General features: G+C 38.5%; 1 protein-coding gene across 1 annotated transcript; it reads left to right on the forward strand.

Moving 5' to 3' along the window:
• Nucleotides 1-502: 502 nt before the first annotated feature.
• Nucleotides 503-19,130, forward strand: LOC142374160 (testican-2). Its single transcript, XM_075457697.1, has 9 exons — nt 503-580; nt 8,743-8,857; nt 11,915-12,023; nt 12,543-12,651; nt 13,325-13,444; nt 13,560-13,778; nt 15,499-15,561; nt 16,435-16,572; nt 17,757-19,130. Exons 2-9 carry the CDS (start codon nt 8,826-8,828, stop codon nt 17,900-17,902), a joined length of 936 nt encoding a protein of 311 aa, XP_075313812.1. The 5' UTR covers nt 503-580; nt 8,743-8,825; the 3' UTR covers nt 17,903-19,130.
• Nucleotides 19,131-21,889: the final 2,759 nt, after the last annotated feature.

Here is a 21,889-nt window from a genome sequence, read left to right on the forward strand (position 1 = left end):
CACCCTATTGCAGAATAGGTCATTAACATTTTTTTTTAAAGATTGTTTTCCGATAAATTAATTTGAATTTTTAGAAATCATTGAGCCACATGAATAAGTGATGCATATTGAGACACAAAGTCTCTAAACACTGAATTTGATTTCAAGGAGACTTTAACTTAAGAAATTTTAAGAAAATGAATAAGTCCAAAATACTTATTGTATTGTGAGTCGAAAATGAGCACAGAAATTCTGTTGAAAAGAATCTCATCCTGATGAAAATCGTAATGGCTTTGTTTGTTATATAAATTGCTTTTAGCTCTCTGTTTAAAATGAAAAATTAATATATATATGACTTGTTTGAACAAATCTTTAATATCATTCATGGCATATAGCACAGTTTTGGTATAACTTCGTCCATGTCCTTCCATTATACTGCCGAATTATTTATGCTCATTTGAATTTCAAGTATGAGCATCAGCGTAAGAACTTCCTTGACTGTTTTTCCCTGCATGTATTATTAAATCCATTAATGTAGATATATTTTCTTTTTAGGACGACTACATCAAAAACACAGAAGAGAACACTGGCTCTGATGAAAGTAAGTCAGAAAACATTTTATGTATTGCAAAAGATTTACTGTGAATGTTTTTGGATGTTCTTTCTTCTGAAGTCTTGTGTTTAGGTAGTTTAGGTATGGCTTAAAGTTTGAGGGTACAACATTCCAAAACAGTATAACATTATAAATCAAACTTCCACGGCTCAATTCAAAAGCTAAGTGCTGTTCACTTTTGTGCATTAGCTCTAGCCAATGAAATGGCATGGCACACAATATCAAAGTGCTAACTTCTTTTATTAGTTGTTTGAGATCATTCAGCTCATGGTAAGCGCTCGTTTAAGGTGTCAGAGCTTGTGAGGGTGAGAACACAGCTGAGATTCAGGAAAGTAGAGGTTGAACCTTCAGTCGGATCCATTAGTTCGAAAGGCCTGCTGTAATTGCTTTTGTTGCTGAGGGCTTAGCTCAGAACTCCCACCTGGCTACATTTTCCTTACCTTTAGAAAAATGACTATTTTTGGCTATGGAGGAGGAACGGAAGCCAATGAATTCAGTTGTGCAATATCTCAGATAAAGGTCATGCGTTATGTATTTAACATGAAATATATGAAATAATGAAGTATTTACAGCGCAGATTCATCTGCCGTTGCTCTTGTCTAATTATTATATGAAAGATGATTTAGGCCCAATTTAAGCCCAATTCGTAGGCTCAAAAGCTACAAGTAATTAAACGGATCATATTGTGTAATTGTAGGATTCCTTAGCTCTGAACTTATCCACTAGTTTTAGATTTTAAGAGCACATTCCTTTTTCAAAGGAAAAATCTACAAAGAGAAGTGGTACTTAATCAATCCCCTAATTTCTGTCTTCAGAACTATTTCATATCTTTAAATTGCCAGTTAGTTATCAAACGCATGTATCAGTACTGTACTAAAAATATGAGTGCGCTGCATTACTTTAGTCGATTTAGATTAGCCTTACATTGTTTCTGCCAATGACCCACTCACATATTGTATAACCAGTTCTTGCACCTTCACGATGCTGCTAACAGATGTGCTGCTGTTTAATCATTGCATCTGTCTTAAATTCATACTACCGCTGAACTTTTAGAGTGATTCGTGTTTAAAGTTAAGTTCTCGAAACAAATGATGGGCCACACAGAGAGCGGTGCACGCAGCACAGGGTGTTACGTTGGTCTTTGCCCTTTTCAGCACGAGAACACCTGCTTACTTCTTGTCTCGTCCTTGTCACAAGTTTGGGCCCAAGAGGATCTAAATGATGCATTATTTTGAGAAATGAACCTGAAAATGATCTTACTGTTTCCAGTTACAAAAATGTGGCTAAAAGAACAGAGTGTGGAGCCTTGGCTGTGTGGGTGTTTTGGGGTTGTGGGTACAAAGACATTAGCAGCAGATGCTTTAAGTTCCAAGGTGTTACAATGGATCAGAACAGTTTCTTCAACACATCTCATACAAAGATTTTGAACTGAATTGAGATTTGGGGACTTTAGAGGCCAAATTAACACCTTAAACTTTTGTTATGTTCTTAAAACCATCACTAAACAGTTTTAGTACTTGACAAAAGGAGCTCCTGCCACCAGGAAATAATAAGACCATTTAGGACTGTATGTTGTCTACAACAACGTTTAGGTAGGTGTTACATGTCAAAGTAACATCCACATGAGGTTTTCCTCACCAGAACATTGCACAACAGCATCAAACTGCCTCTGCCAATTTGCCTATCATTTCAAGAATTTGCTACAGTTGTGTTACTCTGAAACTGCCCACTCAGACCAGCGCTTAAACCAGGTCCTCTGCGTGTGTGTCGCAGTTAACGCAGACACTACGCAGACACTCTGGTGCACCTCCTCAAAATTGTAACTCACCGCAGACAGTGCCGCAGACATCGCCGCAGGGAGGAGAGAAAGGAGGCCTCTGATTGGTCAACTCTACATCCGCTCTACACTATGCGTATTTCCGGTTTGCTAACCGGCTGACGCTAACCGTGCTAACCGTGACGATTCTTTCGCCTCTCTGCCAGCTCCAGTAGTAGCAATATTTCTTCTATTTCTAGATCGATCAGCTGCATCTCAATCAAAGTGTGCATTCGTCCAGTCGCCATTGTTGTTGAATGACCTCCGTAACCGTAACACCCACAATCCTAGCTTGTTCGTGATTGTCCCTCTTGCGTTGTGGCGTGGGATTAACATAGCGCAGACAGCGCTTCAAGGCATAAATCAAAAATAACTGCGTCGTGTCTGCGACAAGCTCACTGCGACACACTGCTGCGAAGTATACACGAGCCTTTATTCTCCCCATGAATCAGTGATCCTTGGGCACTCAGGACAGTTTAACAGTTGGCCCTCTTTGGTCCCTCTTAAGAATCAACTGCTACCATTTTGTTGAGTCTCTTTCCAAGTCATCTAGCCATCACAATTTGGCTCTTGTCAGAGTTACTCAGATCGTCACACTTGCTCATTTTTCCTACTTCTCGCACATCAATTTCAAGAACTGATTGTTCAGTTGCTGCCTAATACATCCCGCTCTGTGACGGGTGCGATCGTAACAAGATAATTCACTTAATCTGTCAGTGGTTTGGTCGCTGTGGCTGATAGGTGAATAAGAGTTCAATTATTTAATCACCCAAAGCTAACACTGTGGTTTATATGTCTATCTTTGTTATGGGGACAAATAATTCCACCAACACACAAAAAAGATCTATTGGTAATTTTTTTGAGAAATTAACCAAAAAGATTAAATGAGTGAAAATCAACAACCCTGTTTCAGTACATGTTACACTCAGAGAAAATAGAGATTGTTAAAACATCTAAATAAAGCACTCATGCTGAACTTTCATTGGCAGTTCATTTTTTTTCTTTAGTGCATTCAGTTGAGCTTTAATCAAGTTGTTCTTTGTTTTTTTATTCAACATAGGGATTATACTCGACATGCAGCTGTGGGCTAACTCCTTGAAAAGTCAGGGTGATAAAGTGCAGTATGAATCATTTCACAGATCAGGATATATGTGTGCTCTATTCACACACATTGTAGGCTATTAGCAAACCCTTCCCAGCTTGCCCCTGCAGCAGGGGCAGTGTTGGAGGTCGATTGTAATGCCACACCCACACTGCCTTAAAGCCAGAAGATGTGAGAAAAAGAAGCTTGGGATATTACTTCAGCCATCTGTTCTCACAACAGGAGGAATAACTAATGTAATCTCAAGGAAATGCCTCCCTTGCTGTAGTGTGGGCGACCATCATTTGAATACCATTGATTCCCCCCCCCCCCCGGGAATAATTCTGAAGGCCTAATTGATCAGAGCCTTCTTCTTTGCAAATTAAACAAGACAGCAGAGACTCTTGTAAGGTGTAGTTTCAGCCCCTGGACAGAGCAAAAGCTCTAACAGGAGACTTCACTTCCTATGCCTTTTATGTGTGCTGACTGAAACATCAGCTGAGCTCCACGCGGTGCTTTCTGTTTGCGAGTCCTTTCAGAACAAAGTGGTGCCAACTAATCTGACTTGGAAGAGGAGCTGTCATACTTGACCCTGACAATTTCTTGTTTGTACTAAACAATTAGACGTAATTTGTGCTTTAGCATTTTCACAAATCGGATAAAATGGTGACAGTGATAACAGTTCAATCTCTGTAACTTTAGGAGACCCACCAATTAAATGAAAGAGCATAACAGTCTCCTAAGCTGACAGTTGAATGGGTCTGTCTCTCTCATGCTTTAATATTTCAGATGTTTAGTGGGTGCCCCGATGTCTTGGCAGCCAAGGTTTTATTTTAGTCCCGAACCACTTAGGTACTGTGTTAGAAGCAAAACAAATGGATGTTGAAAGGTTTTCATTGATGATCCTGTCCAACTGCAAGGCGCCACACTCAGTGGGGGACTCAGATGTAAGAGCAGACAACAGTGACACAGCTAATAATGGAAGAAAAAAACAGCAATATTATTGTGTTTGCTGCATCATGATACTATTCAAAGAGTTTTGATGCAGTATCAGTGCAGCTGCATCGCTTTTGTTGTCATGATTAGAGTTGGATTTAGAACCAGTGAGATTGACGCATCCGAGTCCTGGAACAAATTCTCAGTGGAGAACAAAGTACACCAGGTGCAAGGAAAGCCCACTTGATCTTTATTGTTTGATTTTCATTTTTAGCATGTCGGAGTGGTAAAAGGATACCACATATGGGATGTTTTTTATTTGAAGCTTCTGCGTGTAGGCAGTCTTGAAGATGCTCATAAATACTGAACATGGGAACAAGGAGAGAGCTGCACATTGCTATCTGAATCAATACAGAAAACATCCAGCTTAGTTTCTATGGGAACATACAGCTGGGGTATGATTAAAAAAAGATGAGATTGACTGAAAGGTCAGGCAATGGACCACTGAAGGGGGGGGCTATTATACTCATTTCCACCAGAGTAGATGATCATCATTCCATGATTCACCGTTAAAAAAGAAAATCCATATTTCTGTCATGCTGGCCATTTATGCAGCATCTGTTGAAGCTCATGTCTCTTTAAGGTTTCCCTCCCTAAAAGCCCTCCTTCTTGCAAGAAGTCCATGTCACCTCAAAGGTCATTTGTTGATACTGTTAAACATGACCAGTAAGAACATCTCTAAACTAGCATCCCTGCAGGTGAGATGAGATATTACACCTCAGATTTAAGCCACCACACAAAAAAGCATTTCACATGAGCTTTTCCAAATTGAAGAAAATGCATTGTGGAGTGTTTACTTTAATACTACTTCAATAGACCTCATGAGAAAGTAGAAGAGGTGGGGACAGTCCGCAGTCCTTTCAGCCACTTGACTCCAGTTTGAGACCACAATACAGCTACTGTTTTTCACTTCCATTCTTTCATTCACTTCAGTGTTTTTATTCATTAACTCTTATCCTCTGGGTTCACTCCCTATTTGTGTATCACAACTACTTGGTTAGGGTTAGGGAGGGCAGTTTGCTGGTTAGGGTAAAGGCTAAAAAAACATCCAGAAATCAAAGCTATCTGGTTACGGTAAGAAAACGATCATTCTTCCAAAAGGCTAGCAATACATTACAGGATGTTGTTTTAGAGATCTTCTGGTTGCATATTTTGAAACATATATTCAAGTCATCATTCCTGCTTGAAGAACTCCTTCTTTTTGGAGATAAACAGTATCTATTCTTCTGACTTGCTTACTCCCAGAAACCTGGGAAGCTTCAGTACCCAGTACTCAACTGTTCTGCCTTTACATTGTGGACACATAAAATTAGCAAAAACAATGGCATTATGACTATGACTGTTTAACACGAGGAAAATGTTTAATGCCCAGGCATCATTCCGGCATATTTTTACATTAATGTTAAAATCTAATTGGCCACATAAAGAGCATGCAACTATTTAACGCTGTACAGAATATACAAAAAATAAGCTAAAGCATAGTCGAGGGATAATTTCATGTTAGTAAGATTTTCTATCATTGTTAAGCCTTCCTTTCTTATCAAAATTTTTGGGATATATCTTATTAAGATGAGCTTGTTTTTTTGTGTCTTGTTCTATTTTCGTATTTCTTTAATTAGTTACCAAATTCTGGTTTTCAGTTTGACACAAACTTTTGTGACATGCACTTGTCAACTCTGTGTGATGCAACAGGTTTGATGATGTTTGATCGGCAGGTCTTGAATATTCAGAAATTAGACAGCCAGTCTGAGTGCTTTTTAGTTATATTTGACTCTTTTAAAAAAATTGCACACTTGATAATGGGAATAGTTAAAAGTAGATTATCCTCAGTTGTTCACCTCCACAAGTAAAGACTAAAGTTTATGAATTTAACTCGTGTCAGCAAAATTGTTAAATATAAATTGCCCGTCTAGATATGACAAACTAGAGGAAAATCTGTAAAAAAAAACAAAAACTGAGCTATGAATTGCACTAAAGAAAGCTCATGTTCATCTTAGAATACTGATTAAAGTTAATTCTGTCATTATTATTGTGAAAATAATTTGTCTAAATTGTATATGTGGAGACTGGGATGAGTTCCACTGAGGTTTAATGTCTAAAATCAAAAGAAACACCGGGTACAAATGTACCAATGATTGTAAAGTCTGTTTATCATTCACCTGCTCCTTTAATCATATCTGAGCAGGATGCCAGTTGGACCAGATGAAGTGATGTCAAGTAGACACAAAAAATTTGAAATGAAATGACACAGTTTATGAGCTATCAGCACGACGGACTGTGGCTATCTGTCTCTGAGTTTCTTGTCTGAGCAGGAGTGCTACAGTTTCCCCTCGGGGATTAATAAAGTCTTGTGTTTCTACCCCAGTGACAAGTACAATCCAGATAAATGAGTTTGTAATTCAATTAAGATAGGCAGCAAACACAATACCAGTCCTGTCTCACTGATATATATATATATTTTTTTTAATAAAGCTCAGGGTTTTTTCTTTTCTCCAAATATACTGAATAATTGTCTTTGGAATTAAATATTTTCAAGTTTTTAAATACCCAGCATCGCTTTAGATCTCCTCACTATATGTTACACATTGATTTCATCAGCTAGCATCCCCCAAGGCCCTAAAATGAATCATTGTTACTAGCTCTTCAGCTGTAGGTTGTGTTTCGCAGGATTAATACAAGCTCCTTCCATCAAGCAGAAGCGAACGCTTTTTGTGACCCAATTAGAGTTTAAATGTTGCTAATAGTAGATGAAGAGGTACCCTTAAAGCTTCCATAAGAGAGGTGGATCTAAACTATGCTCGCAAAGAGTCTTCATCACTGTGTGTGATAATAAACAATATTTTATATGTTCAGTGTGATCATAAACAAAAGACCAACATTTCCGATCTAGTTGCACATTTCTTGCATATTTGCGTAAGAGGTGGCAAATGCAGATATTTCCACTTAAAGTCTGCAAATGATTAGATTTTTCCTTAAAGTTTGCACAGAAAATTGGATGGTTGGTGTAACATTTGGAGGGCTAAGGTCACTGATAGGGGAGAGTTATGAAGGTTTAAAAGTTACCCTGCTATCCTAACAGATGCCTAAGCAGTCGAGCCAGCTGAACCATCCACATAATAAACACTACATTGTGGGAGAAGTATTCCTGTTATCGGCTTAGTCTCTTATATGGTCTTTTAGAGCAAAAATACAACAAACGCCACATTTCTTATTTCTCTCGGGGTTATCTCAGGATCCTCTGATTTAAAAAAAAAAAAAAAAAAAAAAAGTCCACCATTCACTCTTCAAAGGATCACCTAGTCATCAGATTTGCAAGAATCTGGCTGACAGCCACCTCATCTGGTGACCGTGTTGACTACAAAGCAGCTACTGAGAGCTGACTCTGTATTTCAAAGCTGAGATTTCTCTCAGCGACTACCGCCTGTCACTCACCCCTTAGATTTATCTTGGGTCTCAGAGTTTTCTGAGGTCTCTCTGGCAAGGCGGTAAATGGACTGAGAAGGTGCGACATCCACTTTCCGATGGCATTGACCGTTGGCTGAGGAAGGTGGAGGACACGATGCTATTTCCATCTCAGTCTATCAGTGGAAAAGTGGCTGGCATTGAACCACTCAACTCTCTGAAGGTGGAGAGACAGAGATAGCAAGGGAAGGAGAGGGGGACGAAAGAGGGGAATGCATGAGACAAAGATAGAGTGTGAGTTTCTGTGTGAGAGAGAAGAGGCAAGCTGGAGTGAGACAGCGATAAGTTGACATGAGGGAAGTGAGATGTCGCAAGCCAAAAGGAGGAGATGCTCAATCAGTGCTGTCAGGTTTTCAGAGACAGCCGGTGGAGACTGCTGGCACTGCTATAGACAATGTGCTGCCTGACTAATGACAGCTAGGCGTCAATGATTTTTGCAGTGCAGACTAAAATATCAATTGATTCATTTGGGCACACTGTTAGAATAATTTTTCACAGCGCATTCCATGATTTTTATTGCATATACTTGCATGAAAGGTAGGAGTGAATGGGGGATAATTGTAAACGGTGTAATTACACAGAACTTGATTATACAGCAGAGAAAATAACAGCAGTCCTGTTTTGCATACTCACTATCAATCTGTTGAACACATGCTCCTTGTCAAAAGAAACAAAAAGCAGCCAGGGGCTGTGTTTGTCTGCTAGAGGTGACAAAAATAGAGATTTTTAAATAAAAAACCTCTCAGGTGTGATTGACATTTCTGCATTTTCAGTGCTGTTGTTTTGTCTTCACAGCTGTCGACACCACCAAGGACCCATGCCAGAATGTGAAATGCAGCCGACATAAGGTGTGCGTCGCTCAGGGCTACCAAAGGGCCATGTGTGTCAATCGCAAGAAACTGGACCACAGGTAGGCGGGTGCCTCATGTTATGTGTATACAAAAGGTGATAACTGAGTTTAAAAGTTTCCTGATTGGACCAGAAGGTTATCTATGTCGTGCTGATGACAAGAGGCATTTGGAGAGCTGTTGATTTTAAGTCAGCAACAGGACTACATCGTGTTGAGTGCAACCTGAGGATTCATGCTGGGAAATTGGCAAAAAAAAGCTGTGGTGAAAGCAGTATCAGAAGGAAAAGAAAGCAGTGAAAGCAGTGAAAACAGAGCAATAAAATGTTTAATCTCTGGTCTTTTCACAGTGGTTCTGTTTTAATACACAAATAAAATCACCCCAAAACCCACAGAAATGTGTAGCAGGGACAGATTTTGAGTCAACTGAGATGCAGTTCCTTATTTGCATGGTAATCTAAACCTCGAGGTGGTTGTAAAATCGTAACAAAGATGTGATTTAAAGCATTTAAACATTGATATCAGAATGTTTCACAGTGGTCACGTTTTAAGATTCAAATATCTATGAGCTGATACAGCTAAACTGGACTTAGTGGTTTTACTTTTGGCACTGCATGGCAGTGCTGAGACTCCAGCAAGAAGAGCGACACACTTATTTTTCCTAATCTATCTTGAACCTTAGAGTTAAATGGAAATGCAACAGACCCAGGGCTGATAATGATCTTTAAACTCCACAAAAAAAATCCCCAGGCCTTTTAAGTTCTGGTTGCTGTTGGTTAAAAAGCATCAATAGTCCTAATTTTGTCAATGTTAACATTGCAGTAATTCAACACAATCAGACACCTTGCATTTACTGAAGAGTAAAGGGAAAAAAAATGGTATTTGTTCTTTGTCAGACTCTGACATGACAAAACAAGAGATTTTTTAAATCCCTGTTTTTGTCAATTACTGCCAAAATTGTAATCGACAGTGTAAAATTTGAAAGGGTAAGTATTAAACTAAGAGCATGCACAAACTGAGAAACTGAGTAAAAAATACACCTAAAGTTAGACTGTTTATCATCGTGAAATTGTGGCAAATTGCAGAACATAGCTTGGCAAAAGCAGAGATAAATCCTGTAATTGGTGAACAGCGTTCTCTTAGGTTAGTCAATAAGGCTAATAGAACAACTTAGGCTGGAGCAGCATCCACTAAATTTATAATATTGCGTGAGGGTGCATTGAAATGCATGTTGTTCAACTCAGTAATGCCTCTATAATAAAGACTGAACAAGAGAAGTGGAAACTTTTTTAAGGTAGTTTTTTCAAAAACACACTAAATATACAGAAAACACTATGTGTAGAAAAATGTGCACATTAAATATGATTACTATGCAAAAAACACAAGATGCATAAATATTTTTGAAAGAAAGCAAACACTAATTTTATTGTCTGACACTTATCATTAGTGGTTCTGAAGTATCAACCATCTGAATGCAGAACATATTGCATGCTTTTTAAACCTTTTCCTGAATGCTCCATGTTAATAATGTGGCAGAGCAGGAGGAAACAGATATTAATATTATGAAAACTGAAGTTTATAGAAAAATCTGTTACATTTGATCTATATAGTAGTTTAACATTGGGGTTTATGTTTCTTTCCTTTCTAAGACTTTTTATTTTCCTGCAAAACTTTTTTGCCATTGTACTCGTTTATTCCACTTTAACTGAAAAACAAATGAGCAGGGTAGCTGTCTGAAAAGAATTAACGGAGTGAATTATTACTACCTGCAAAGTCTATCTGTAGTGACAGGCATTTATCTTTTTCAATCAAGTGCTTCATTTATAGTCACCTCAGAGATGAAAGAGACTGTGTCAAATGGTGGGTAATGAGTACGAATGCAACCACACCAAACCATCTCAGCATCATTAAGTAAGAGCCGGCGAAGCTGTACAGCGGAGCATGATGATTTTGCTCATTGAACGGAAAGTCAATTAAAATGTGAGGGTAAAGTCGCCATTTTCATGAGCAGTGCATCCAAATATTAACAGGCACATTATGATTTACAGTTAAAAAAAAAAACTAAAAAATACGCCTTTTTTGGGGTTGTAGTTTGCAGGAGGTAAGAAAAACAGCTTGTTCAAGGAGACTTGTAACTGTGTGTTTGACCACAGCAAGCTGGAGAATATTGGATCAGTTCGCCCAAATAACAAAAATGTTTTCTCTTTCTCATCTAATTTATTTTTGCATACCCAGGAATTGTAATGTCTGCCCCTAAGTTTTGTGGAATATAAAGTCAGTTTTCAAAAAAAAGTCTGTTTTTTTCAATCCTCTTAAAGTGTCCATGTTGTGTTTTCTAAACACTTCAATTTGTATCATCGGCAAAGTAAGCTGCTAAAGCTGTGGCTGACTGTGACTCCTTTGAACTGCAATGTACCAACGATTGTGAGCAATGATTCAAACAGGCAGCCTTAAACAGATTGAAACAGACAGGGTGTATTTAAATAGCAATAAGGAAGCAATCCCCTTAACTTCCAAAACTAGACTTGTCAGTGCTATTGTTATATTTTTTGTCCAGTGCACACACAATTAAAAGTTGTGTTTAAGGCCACCAATCAATGGACTGCATTTCATGATTTCATGAAATTTCCCCCTCTGCTGGAAAGATGTTATGAGGAGTATAAATTTGGTGTCCAAATTCTCCAGCTCTTGGAAAGAGGTGGAATTAAAGAAGGAGTGCAATTAGCATGTTCCATACTCATAAAGCAAAGGTGCTGAATTACATCTAAGGAATTTGAGCATGAAAGGATTATTCTCAGAATAAAAAATGGAAAATCTGAAACTGGATCCTTCTTAGATTACCAATCAGCATGTTCACCCACACAAGCACTTAAATGAGTTTTTCTGTGGAAAATCTCAATTTACTCAACAATTTCCTTAACTACAAAATCACACCAGCTTTAGATATATTTCCATTTTGCTAATGTATATTTGCATGCTAATGCTCCAAGTGCTGTGAACACCACCAATAAAATGTCATTAATCTTTGTGTGTTGGAACAGTTTCTCAGAGATAGATATTTCTGCATATGGATACCAAAAACAGTTACATTTTTCAATTATTTTTTCCTCCCATGTTCAGAGTCAAACAGTCAGGGCAACTAGAGCTCCATGAAAGCAGCTGCAAGCCTTGTCCCGTGGCTGCCACCTCACCTGTATGTGGCTCTGATGGACACAACTACGCCTCAGAGGTAGAAGAAAATATTCTGCACCAGCATTTCTTTTGAAAGCACTCACTCTACTTTTACCTTGATTTTTTTTCTCCCTTAGCTTCATAACTAAAGTGTTTCAACATAAAATCCCTGAGAAGAAAGGAAGAGTCGTCCGTGTCAACTTTTTAAATAATGAGAGGAGACCAGTCAAGTGCAGTTTCCTGCTGCGCTGACATATACGTGCTGCGCAGCAGGGCAGATCAGTTCCTCACTGTTCACGGGAGGACAAGCGCAAAGGCTCAGTGTAGCCTTATGATTAATGACTGACGTTGTTTTGAACAGCATCGCTGTAGAACAGCCACAGCCAGGATTGTATTGATTTATGTAAAGTTTTTAATTTTGACCTTGCATGAGAAGACAGTGGAAAATGACAGCTCATTCTTGCTGCCTCTAAGCCTTTAAGTGCAGTGTGTCTCCTTTGAATGAGCAATCTTTTTCCTGCGGCCACCCTTATAAATATTTTAACTGCATCCGTCCCTATCTCGCCCTTTCTTACAGTGTAAGTTGGAGCAGCAGGTTTGCCTCACAGGCAAAGACCTGAGGATCCTGTGCACTGGATTTTGCCCTTGCACTTCAGCTATTGTTACAAATACTGATATAAAACAAGGTAAGTGCCTTTTCTTTACCTCCTACATCATTGCCATCCCTTTGACAAGTCAAGACTTCAAAAAAAAAAAAAAGGAAGATATACTCAGTGCTGCATTCTGTGTGTAGGATAGGACTTTTTATCCCTCACAAATCAGCCCAATGTTTCGACATTTGGGATCAATACTCACCAATTTCAGAGATTACTGTTAACCAAACAACTCCCATATGGTTTACTGCTCTTTCAATCATGTAGTAATTAATTATTTAGAGTGTACACATTCTATTAATGCAGCCAAATACCATTCATTGTCCAGGCTCTTGGGCACGTGAAAATGCCAATTGATCAAACCGAGGAAATGTTTCTCCTGCAATAAGTGTGTAGCTTAAAACTGAAAGTGTGTTTCTATAGGCTAACTTCAAGCTTCTGCCTCAGTCTTAACTGTAAAGTCATGTAAATTCTTAGAATTGGTAGATAACGGGCTTAAAAAAAAAATCAAAGTATGAAAATACAACATTTCAGATCAACTGCTTTACAGTAAAGGTAGTCGGTGCCATTCATTGCACATCAGTAAGAGCTGCATCTACAGTGCTATTACTGAGTCAGTGTCTGCCTTTAGGAGAAGTGAGTCATGCTGCTTTCAAGCAACTGCCAGAGTTTTTGAATGGTGGGATTCCTTTATTTGTTCCCGCAGAGAGCTGCACTGGTCAGGACCTGGCAGACCTGGGTGACCGCCTGAGAGACTGGTTCCAGCTCCTTCATGTGAACGCAAAGCAGAATAACTCTGGCAAGCCTGGAGCTGGCACTGCTTCAGGTTAGAAACTCACAAAGCAGCTTTATTCGGCAACCTCCAACCTCAGTTGTCAATGCAAAGAGATGTAGTACTAACAGAAAAAAAATCTACAATACTGTGTGGTTATTGCTGACAGTGCTGGACAAAAGCCTGGTAGCCAGCTGCAAAGACTCCATCGGCTGGATGTTCTCGAAGCTGGACACCAACAGTGACTTGTATTTGGACCAAGCTGAGCTGGCTGCTATTAACCTGGACAAGTACGAAGTCTGTATCCGGCCCTTCTTCAATTCCTGCGACAGCTACAAGGATGGGAAGGTCTCTACGGCGGAGTGGTGCCTCTGCTTCTGGAGAGAAAGTGAGTGAAGGATTTCCACCCAAGGAAAGGATCTGCATTAAAGCAAGGTTATGTCAGTTTCTTCAACCTGCTTCTCAGAGGAGCAGGATTGCCACAATGGAAATATGGCCACATCGGACACTAGTAAAATAAAGATATATTTAAAAAATGTTCTAGGGTCATTTTGGGAAATACTATTTTAAAAAAGATTAAAGGTGGAAACAACTTGGAACTATTTAAAGGATAAAAATACACTTATTAGTATGTTAAAAGATGAGAAATAATCACATTTTACACAAACATTTCACTCTGCATAGGGGTTAAACAAATGCCAGACATTATCTTAATTAGCCTAGACTATAGCACATGTAAGATTGCAGCAGTTTTTATCCATCCGTCTATTAAATCATGATCATACACAAGTCTGACAATAAACCCAGAATAATTAGCAGTTGCACATTAGATAAGACCTCTCTTTTTTGTCCCTCCACTGTGCTACAGAAAAGGCAGTCGATTTTGGGATCTTCTCTGTAAACAAAGCCTCCAAAAACCATCTTCATCCTTGAAGGCCTTTTGGAACATTACCCTACAACTTTCTGTTCATGGGTGTAAACAACTTTCTCTTTACAATAGAGGCTTTGACTAAACTAATTGCATCTCCTTGATTGAAACAAGTTTGCAAATCTATTTTAATCTTCTCATTCTCAGGGGAAGAAGCCAGGTATTGATTTGTGCAGCTGTCAAAATGGTCTTCTTTGGATGCTTTTATGGCTTGAGCACACAGAGTCTACTGCTGCAAGGTGCCATCAGGCGTACTGTCTCTCTGCGAGTACTTTATGGCCTTTTATGAGGTGCTTCAATGTTATCGCTGCAGGTGTTGAATAGTGAAATGTGGTTTGCTTTCTTATCATTTTGACGAAGAACAAAGTCTGAGAGAATAGAAGTTGTAGCAGATCTGAACTGACCTGTGATAGGATCGAAGAATAAGTCTTGAAATGCCTTGGTGTGCAAATACAAATTCATTTGGAGCTCACATGTAGAGCCACTGTCTTAACACTTGTAGTTATTACATAGAATAATCAAGTCTTTCCATCAAAACACATTTCAGCTATGCACAAGTGGAACGTCTGTAACGTTGACCTTTACTTAATAAATTCAGGATAATTCTGCAGCTAACCTCATTTGCAAACTGATTACTAATTGATCAGGCATTAAACCTGCATGCAATAGATCAAACCGATGACCTAATCAATTTTTGGTCACAAAATGTTGGTGTGAGGAAACTACCTCATGCTAAACCATTAAATAATAATGTTTTTGTTTTTTTTGTCACACCGCAAAAAGAGAAAGAGACATAAGTCTATTTAATAAACTGTTATTTTAGGTGGCCTTCTTCCATTTGTGCCTTGAACAGACACTGAAATATTTCTGTAAAGATCCACAAATGTTTTGCGAGATTTGTTGCCTTGCGGGTCGATACAAAGTGTCTCTCTCTTTGTTTCTATTTCTATCTGTTCCAGAGGTTCAGCTTGTTTCCTTGTCCTTCTCAGTCTGCATCCATATGTTCTTTCACCCAAGCCCTCCCCGATCAATCACGCTCTGGGGAATGAAATAGAAGACTTCTTAAACAAATCAATAAGAGCAAAAACTGTAATTATGAAGAGCATTGATTGAGATAAAGTTTGAGGAGAGCAGTTTTAGGTTTTGCCTGTCATCACTATTTCATGTTTGATTCCCACAGAGCCGCCATGCCTTGCTGAGCTGGAGAGAATCCAAGTGCAGGAGGCTGCCAAGAAGAAACCTGGTAAATACATTTCTTTTGTATAATACTGTGAAGTTCAAGATGCATTAAGTGAAACATTTGCATTCCAACACCTTTTTAGGCAGAAACTCATCACTTACTCATCTAGGATCCTTTTAAAGCCGTAGCACACAGTAGAATTACCCGTGAACCACACCATGCAGCTGGCTTGTGCCTTCACACTGTCTCAGGTTTGTTGGGGAATTTGTAGAACAAAATGTCTGGAGATGCAGACGAAAAGCTGGAGGAGGCTCATTACAGAGATCACAAGCACACAGCTAGGATTAGGCCGTAATCAGGTTGGGAGGATTAGGGGGCAGTGCTGGCTTTGGGAACAAGCAAAGCTAATGTGGCCATTTCACTCTATGAGAAACCCCACGCTACAAAACCTACCAAGCATCCTCAGCATACGACACAGCTGCTTTCCTGTCTTCAGCTCCAAATACAGATTTGTTTTACCATCTCGGAGTTGTGCAGATGGGAGGCATTAGCATTTGTATCACAGTTTGCTCTGGGTTTGACAGGAGCGTCCTCAGAGAGGCTGAAACAGTGCTCTGTCTCAGTGGCTGTCGCTACATTTTAGAATGCAACTCTCACAGCATAAGGAAATGCCATGCCAACCTACTGTATAAAATGACATTCACCAACATGTGCACGCTTGTGTCAAACAAACAGGGGAAGCTTTCTCTGTCTCTGTGGTATTCTCTGCCAAAAAGCTGCCTCTGTGCCATGTGATGGTCTTATCTCTGGCTCACTAAGGCGAGTTGGCGTTCTAGTTTGCTGCACTCATCTTGGGCACCAGTATGGTCCACTGATGTGTGATGAGGGTATAGATATTGAAGTAACAGGCATGAGTGTGTGTGTGTGTTTTTGCAGGGATGTATATCCCTAGCTGCGATGAGGACGGCTACTACAGGAAAGTGCAATGCGACCTGAGCCGAGAGGAGTGCTGGTGCGTCGATCAGAACGGAGAAGAGATGATGGGCTCTAGAATTCATGGCAACCCCGATTGCGGTAAGAATTTTACATCATACCATCAAAAAAGAAATGTTTGTGAAGTAAATTTTTGTCTGTTCATGAATTGTTCTGTTAACTGCTTGGTGCAGTAACCTGTATTCAGAGTCCAGACAACAAATCAGCAGGAGCTCTTTTGTGTTTGTTCCAATTTTTATTTTTGCTTTTTCTCTTCAAGAAAAACAAACAAGGCATCATTTTTATATCTCATTGGTGTATTTGCTCCATTGGTCTTTTGCTTTGAAAATGTCAAATTTTCTTTTTGCAAATTCCTTTAACCTGAAAATGTTTTACAATGAAGTAAAAAAAAAAGTGGGCAGGAAAAGCCTATAAGAGATTTATATTTGTGTACTTCTGTACTTCTTTGTGTACCCAAAGCAGCTTCCCTCGGGCTACCATTTATTACTGATCGGTCGAACAATCAGAAAAGACTTGGCTTTTCCGAAGGAAGACTCGAAGAGACAAATGCTAAACCTAAATGTTTGAAATAGAAAGGGACAATCAATGATATGGGAAAAATAATGTTGTGTTCAAGCACAACGCGTTTCACCTCTTGGTGAAAACTTGAAAAGAAAAGACAGTTAACATCTCGTAGGAGGCTGTATGGAAATTCTGTTTTACCAGTTATAAGTGGACATGGAGTGGACATGGCTGATAACTACAAAATATCTTTTTGCACATTTTACTGCCAGACTTAAAATTAAATCGTAGAAATTCACCACAAGTCCTATAAAGATCTTTTTTTTCTGCACATCCATTAACATTTGCCACACAGCTGCCTTTAGTTTTCAAATTATTCATAACTAATTAACATCCAAAATTTCAAAGTTTGACACGTTCATTCTTTAATTATTAGATCACTTGTTTCAAATGGTGAGTCATCTGATGAATAATCAGTGCTGTATTTGATTTTCTGATTTTTTTTTTTTTTATTTATTTTTTTTTTTATTTTATTTTTTTTTTTTACAACTATACCAAACAATTTGACAGCAGAATGTCTGCTTTGCACCCAGAATTTTGTCTCTAGCATTTGTATGGTTCTAAACCTTTTACGCTTAAATAGACAGAAATAGACCAGAATGGCATGAAATTTACAAAACAAGTAATAGATAACCACATTTTGTCATCATATCCTGTCTTTAGACAAATTGTTTTAACAGGGCCGTCTATTAATTACTTTTCAGATGAAGTAGCTGGATATTCTGGAGATTTTGGGAGCGGAGTGGGATGGGAAGATGAAGAAGAGAAAGAGGCAGAGGACAATGGAGAGGAAGCAGAGGAGGAGGAAGAGGAGGAGGGTGAGGCAGACGATGGAGGATACATCTGGTAGAACAGTCTGACCCCATATGGAGAGCACATTAGCTGGCCTGAAAATCAACAGTCATGGCTCTCTTGTAAAAGGAAAAGCTTTTGGGATCTGACTGAGTGCATCTTTGGAATTGCCCTAGTGGGATAAGTGGAGCTGGGCAGGTCCAGTGATGAGATGATCAGCGGTTTTTTTTTCTTTGTCTTAAATATGTGTAATTGCTTCATTCTACTCTGTTTTTTGAACAACAGAGCTTTGTGTATATCTGTCCTGAAAAGGGACAGCCACTGACTCTTGTGCCATAGGTAGCTAAAGTCCATCAAAATTCCTATCTTGTCTTACCACCATCTATGCATATAGAGATTACAAGTAATTTTGTATTGTACGAACAGTTGCTTGAGTATTAGAGCCGTCCCACTGGAAAGACGAGAGATCAGATGTGTAAAACAGTTTGACACTTTGGAAGATAAGCTTATTTGTTTTAAATAATTGATAAGAATCTTGGATAAATATGAGGCAAGAGTTGGAGATGGCCAGCTTAACTTTGCCTAAAGACTGAGAAGGGTAAACATTTGCTTTTTGCTTTGTGCCATGGGTTTAAAAAACTGTCATTTACCTTTAAAGTGTACCTTTTACTGTAAAAATTGAACCATTGCGCTTAAGAGGATTTTGCTTCATTTGAATATGCACCAATCCGCCACAAAAAAAACCCACTGACAGGTGAATTGAATAGTATGGCTCATTTTGTGAAAGTCCATTGTTGTGCTGGGAAACTTTAGGTCCTGCCTTTAATGTGGATGTTACTTTGTCACGTAACATTCACCTAAGCATTGATGCAGTCCAGTCACAACAGATCATTCATGGGATGTGCTAGACGAAAGGCAAACAAGGGTCTACAAAGATCCATCTCAAGAATATCATCTGGCAACGTCCCTGTGCCGAAAAGCAGTCAAACACAAAGCAGCTTGTAGCAGCCAAAGAGCCAGATCATTTCTTCGGTAGTTAGAAGAGACCAAATTGTAATTAATAGAGTAATTGTTGGATTTACATTCAAGAAAACACAAAAGTAATGATGAATAATAATGCTCCAATTCTCCCAAACAGTTGGATCATTGAAGAAGCAATTGTTCTGGAAGCAACACATAAGGTTATTTCATGGCTCTATCAATATGTTTTTGCTTAGCTACAAAGTAAATAAGCATATTTGCTTAACTGTGAAACTGTTCATTTAAAGCACTTCAGTGGTTATGTATTTTAACCCCTTCAGACCTGCATTTTTTTGGCTGAAAAAAAAATTTTTTTTCAAACTGATTCTGACTCCTCTCCAACATAAAAACAAAGTGCAAAAAACACATTTTTGATATCTCATGTTTTTAATAGTATTTTTTCATGTCCATTCCAATGGACGCCACGACAAAATGGGCGTAAAATGTCATAAAAACCTAAGGAAAATAATGCTGAGTTTTTCCACATGGTAACCAATATGGTATGACCTAAACATCTGGAACTGGATGTTTGCATGGTTTTGAGTCTGTGTACAGTTTTTAACATGCACATCAACTTTATGGTGTATCATAGAGTTGGTAGGGAACAGTAGTGAGGTCATCACCAGTAAAACCTGGAGCCTGCAAGAAGATACAGAAATAAAGCAATCTGAACATGCACATGATCACAATAGATGTGTGACTGCAGATAAGATTACCTGAAAAATCTGTTTTTCCCATAGTAAACTGTATGAAAATTAAAAACTTACAGATATGTTGTATCTTTACATACTGACACTAAACATTTTAGTGTTAGCTGAACCCGCCCAACTCCTGATGTCCATTGCAATGGACATCAGACTTTGAAAAAATCCTATGAATTAATGATATGATATATATTCAAAATAACTTCAAATATTATCACTTGTAACTGTTACAATTATACTGAGAGCAAATTTATTTGGCCAGCATGAACATAAATTGATATTTTTGATTGAAAATTGACACTTACTCTTCCCTCTCTGCAGTCGCTCAGCCATGCTTGTCTTGTCTGATGTCTGTCACTCTCTCAGAGCTTGCTCAATGTCATAAAAATTATTGTGATTGGATAATCAGGATCCAATCAGTAACATGCACTGCTGGCATCATTAAATTACAGAGTATTTATTGGTTTAGAGACAGAAATATGTCATGTCCATTCCAATGGACGCAGGGTCTGAAGGGGTTAAAACCAGTTCTGTATATATTTCCAGTGTAAAAGAACGTAAGGCTTGTAAAGCAGACATAGAGTATTTCAGGTGACTCTTTATGACTGACCAGAGCTCATACTAGTTTTAAAATTGTACATTGTACATGTAAACTTAATAAAGTGGACACACACAGCTGTACGGGACCTAGATTTCGAGTTAAAGGACCCGAACTACACCCACAGTAGAAGTCGATGTCTGTCCTCTGCTAACTCTAAAATCGTGTCAGAGAATGTGCCGCAACTTTTTCTTTTTTTGAGTTTGCAAAATACTTGAAATACTGTTTTGTTTTTTTGTTTTTTATTGTGTGCATCACTTAAAGTTCTGTGTGTGTACTTGAATTCACACTGTACTTTCATTTTCTATGGAAATATTGCTGCCTTGTCTTCATTCATGCTATTGATAGGCAAGCCCTTGTTTGTTTTTAGTATTGCATGTTAGTAAGTAAGAATGTACTTGAGCTGAGCACTTTACTAATAAAGGCACTGGAGCCAAACTGTCTATTTGTTTTTAAGCTTTGTCTGAATAATTTAAAGATGAAAAAGGTCACCTGAAGAGGAGCACAGAATTTCACAAATGTATTTTTTTTAGGTTACCCTGCAAGATAGTTGAGTGTTCATGAACTAATAGTATACTGAGTATTTAAGTGATATCACATCCTTACAAATATAGTTTTCCCTTAAACATAAGCCGGTTGTGTAAATACGATCAGTTGAGATCAACTTTTTAATTTTGTTGGTGTCTTTGGACCTTCCTATTAAATCAAATCAAATCAAATCAAATCAAATTTATTTGTATAGCACATTTCATGTACAAAACAATTCAAAATGCTTTACATACAATAAAAGCATTGCAGCAGGGAGTGTAAGACGCATTAAAAATACATAAAAGAATATAAAGAGAAACAAATAAAATAATTTAAATGAATTTAAAAACAAGCAACAGTCGAGATAAAAGATATCATGCAAATTTCATGCAGACACACATGCAGAGAAATGTTTTTAACCTGGATTTAAAAATGTCTCCATTTGGTGAAAGTTTAATCTCCACTGGCAGTTTGTTCCACTTGTTTGCAGCATAACAGCTAAATGCTGCTTCTCCATGTTTAGTCTGGACTCTGGACTGGACCAGCTGACCTGAGTCCTTGGATCTAAGAGCTCTGCTGGGTTAATATTCTCTGAACATATCACAGATGTATTTTGGGCCTAAACCGTTCTGGGATTTGTAAACCATCAGCAGGCTTTTAAAATCTATTCTGTGACTGACTGGAAGCCAGGGTAAAGATTTTAAAACTGGTGTGATGTGTTCAGATCTCTTAGTCCTGGTTTAAACTTCTGGATGAGCTTACATAGACAGATTGGAGTCAAAAATAAAAAATGAGTGCAGCAATTTATTAAAAGGAATAAACATAAATGGAAACACAGTCAACAATGCAGAAATAGCCTGTATAATTTAAGCAAGTGTAAAAATCAATATTTGGTGTGACCGCTTTTATTCTTCAACACAGCCTGAACCCTCTTAGACGAGCTTTCTCGCCATTTCTTTAAGCAGTTTTCAGGAACAGTTCTCCAGGCCTCCTGAAGGACATCCCAAAGCTCTTCTTTGGATGTCGGCTGCCTTTTGTTCCGTTCTCTGTCGACATGATCCCACACTGCTTCAATAGCTTTGAGGTCTGGGCTCTGGGAAGGATATATCACTCCATAAAACCTCATGCCACAGATTTTCAGTCCACTTCTTCTGTGATTTGGCATATGTCATCTTTTCTCCTTGTTTCCCTCCCT

The sequence above is a fragment of the Odontesthes bonariensis genome, chromosome 23 (genome assembly GCF_027942865.1).
Source record: "Odontesthes bonariensis isolate fOdoBon6 chromosome 23, fOdoBon6.hap1, whole genome shotgun sequence".
NCBI lineage: Eukaryota > Metazoa > Chordata > Actinopteri > Atheriniformes > Atherinopsidae > Odontesthes > Odontesthes bonariensis.